General features: G+C 41.0%; 1 protein-coding gene across 2 annotated transcripts in view; it reads right to left on the reverse strand.

The window, feature by feature from the left end:
* Positions 1-80: 80 nt before the first annotated feature.
* The window catches only part of LOC128695083 (uncharacterized), an 18,063-nt gene continuing 15,643 nt past the window's right edge, over positions 81-2,500 (reverse strand). For both annotated transcript variants that reach the window (XM_053785478.2, XM_053785487.2), the window contains exon 4: positions 81-1,251. In XM_053785478.2, the coding sequence (XP_053641453.2) occupies positions 538-1,251 (714 nt within the window). In that variant the 3' untranslated portion in view covers positions 81-537. The remainder of the gene's footprint in view (positions 1,252-2,500) is intronic.

The following is a 2,500-nucleotide window of genomic DNA, read 5'->3' on the forward strand; positions in this document are numbered from 1 at the left end:
CGAGATGTATTAATACTACAAGTCTCTGTAGGCGCTACACGTGTTGAGAAATAGTGATATTATTGTATTGAAACCACTAAAACTGAAGATTTTTATTTGACAGTGTTTCATCTAGTCGCTGGATTTCTAGAAACGGCTCGATTTTTGTCCATTTGGTCTGACTTTACTTTTCTCCTGGCCATAGTTGTCAGCTTAATATCAGCTGGAGAGTCAGAGGTCATATTAACGATTCTGATTAACTTCCATTCGAGAAGTTTTTTTTCCTCCCTTTTTGTCGTATTTATGTTCTTTTAAGGTTACATTTTCAGCATTATTCATTTTTAATTCCCTTAGAGCGCTAAACCTTTATGGATCATACAGCGCCTGTGAAATTATATTTAATCAAATATGATCTCCTAAAGGTACATTTGGTCCCGATAGCCAACATACATATTCATTGCAAGCAGCTCTCAGATATTTCATTTTGATACTATGTTATATTATTTTTATTTGTATATATTCTATTGTATTTAATATCGATTATTATATGTCGTACGTTCATCCGCTGAACCATGATATAAGACTCTCCCAGGCAGTCTCTAGCGGCCTCCACACAGCTGGTATTGTGGGTCTACTTCGATGTTCCTCTCCTGTGTTATACGCCCGAGATGGCAGGACGCGACCCAGACAGCAGGTGAACTCGTCAGGGCCCTCACACTCTAAACTGGTCCTGATCTCTACTTCTGGGAGGTCAGTGAAGAGGGACCAGGAGTGAACACAGTCGTCTCGAGTCATGCAGGAGCAGGCTACCATCTTTGGTCTTCTTTGAACATTCTCACTTCTCGGGTGCTCTTCACCTTGTCTGGACTCTGCGATGGCTGCCAGCGGTGCCCTGGAAACGCTGTCTCCCTCAATGGTAACTAAAGTATGTTGTGAGGATGAGTTAATCTCTCTACCAATGCCTTTGTAACCGGTAAACTTGGAAAGAGTGTCGAGTGTAGAGGGTCGCCAGCCAGATCTGTCTCTGCGTGTTTGAGTTGTTGTTTTTGTGAAGTGCTGACGCTGGCGTGGGATGGTCGTCGTAGGACGACTGGCGTTACTGGGTATCAGAAGGTTGGCAGGTAGTATAGTCGTCAAGTTGTGATTGATACTGGTTGAATGTTGACGAGTTTTGGCAGCGGCCGTAATCAGGTTGCTCTTGATACTCTTGGACAAGTCGAGTAGTGTCTTACGCCTGCAGCAGTACCGTGTCTGCACCGGACATGAGAATCCCTGAAAATATGCAAAACATTATTATTATTGTTATTATTATTATTATTATATTATTATTATTATTATTATTATTATTATTATTATTATTATTATTATTATTATTATTATTATTATGAATAAAAAGGTACAATACAGTGACCGGAGAATACACAAATAACCCGCACATAGGAGAGAGGAGCTTACGACGACGTTTCGGTCCTACTTGGACCATTTCCAAAGTCAAGTAAAAAGACACAAGTGCAACTAATGTGACATTTTATTGTGGCAACGTTTCGCTCTTCAGGAGCTTTGTCAAGCCGTAACGGCTTGACAGCTCTTGAAGAGCGAAACGTTGCCACAATGAAATGTCGCATTAGTTGCACTTTTTTTTCATTTACCTAACATATTGTAGGTAATTCTACCAACCTTAATACATTTACAAAGTCACACTAACAGAAAGGAGAGAAAGAGCCAGTATAATATAGGCCAGCTGGCAGGGACGGGACACGAGAAGTGGGAGTAGTAGCAGTAGGGGTAAGGCAGGTAGTGGTAGTAGTAGAAGTAGTAGTAGTGGTGGAGGTAAGACTGTAGTAGAAGAAGTAGTAGTAGTAGAAGTAGTGGTAGTGTAAAGAAGGGAGAATGGTAGGTGGGAAAAGAATAGAAAAGGGGAGAAAAAAGGGAGGCAAAAGAGAAGGAAGAAGCCGATGGTAGTAGGAAAGAAAGTAGTAGTAGTAGTAGTAGTAGTAGTAGTAGTAGTAGTAGTAGTAGTAGTAGTAGTAGTAGTAGTAGTAGTAGTAGTGGAGTCAATGAAAGGCCAAGAACAATACACAAGACAGCGAGTGTTGAATTTTCTATTATACACAACTTTACTTGTATGAACCTTAGTCTTGGCTTTGTCCCTGCAGATGCCTTGTTTTCCCATTACATTGCCAAATGCTCCAGACTTCAGAACACACGTAACTTAACCTGATTCCTTTTTCTCCTCATGTTTCTACCTCTTCTTCTTTCCTATTTTTCCTTGTTCTTGTTTTTGGGTTTCCTTTCTTCTGCCTTGGGTGTTTTGTCTTTTACTTCCCCCCTCTCCCTGTGTTTTTGTTGGGTTTTGACTGACTCCACTACTACTACTGCTTCCTTTCCTACTATCTTCGGCTCCTTCCTTCTCTTTTGCCTCCTTTTTCTCTCCCCTTTTCTATTCTCGTCCCACCAGCCATTCTCCCTACTTTACACTACCACTACTTCTACTACTACTTCTTCCACTACCTGCCTTACT

The sequence above is a fragment of the Cherax quadricarinatus genome, chromosome 14 (assembly GCF_038502225.1).
Source record: "Cherax quadricarinatus isolate ZL_2023a chromosome 14, ASM3850222v1, whole genome shotgun sequence".
In the NCBI taxonomy this organism is placed as follows: Eukaryota; Metazoa; Arthropoda; class Malacostraca; order Decapoda; family Parastacidae; genus Cherax; species Cherax quadricarinatus.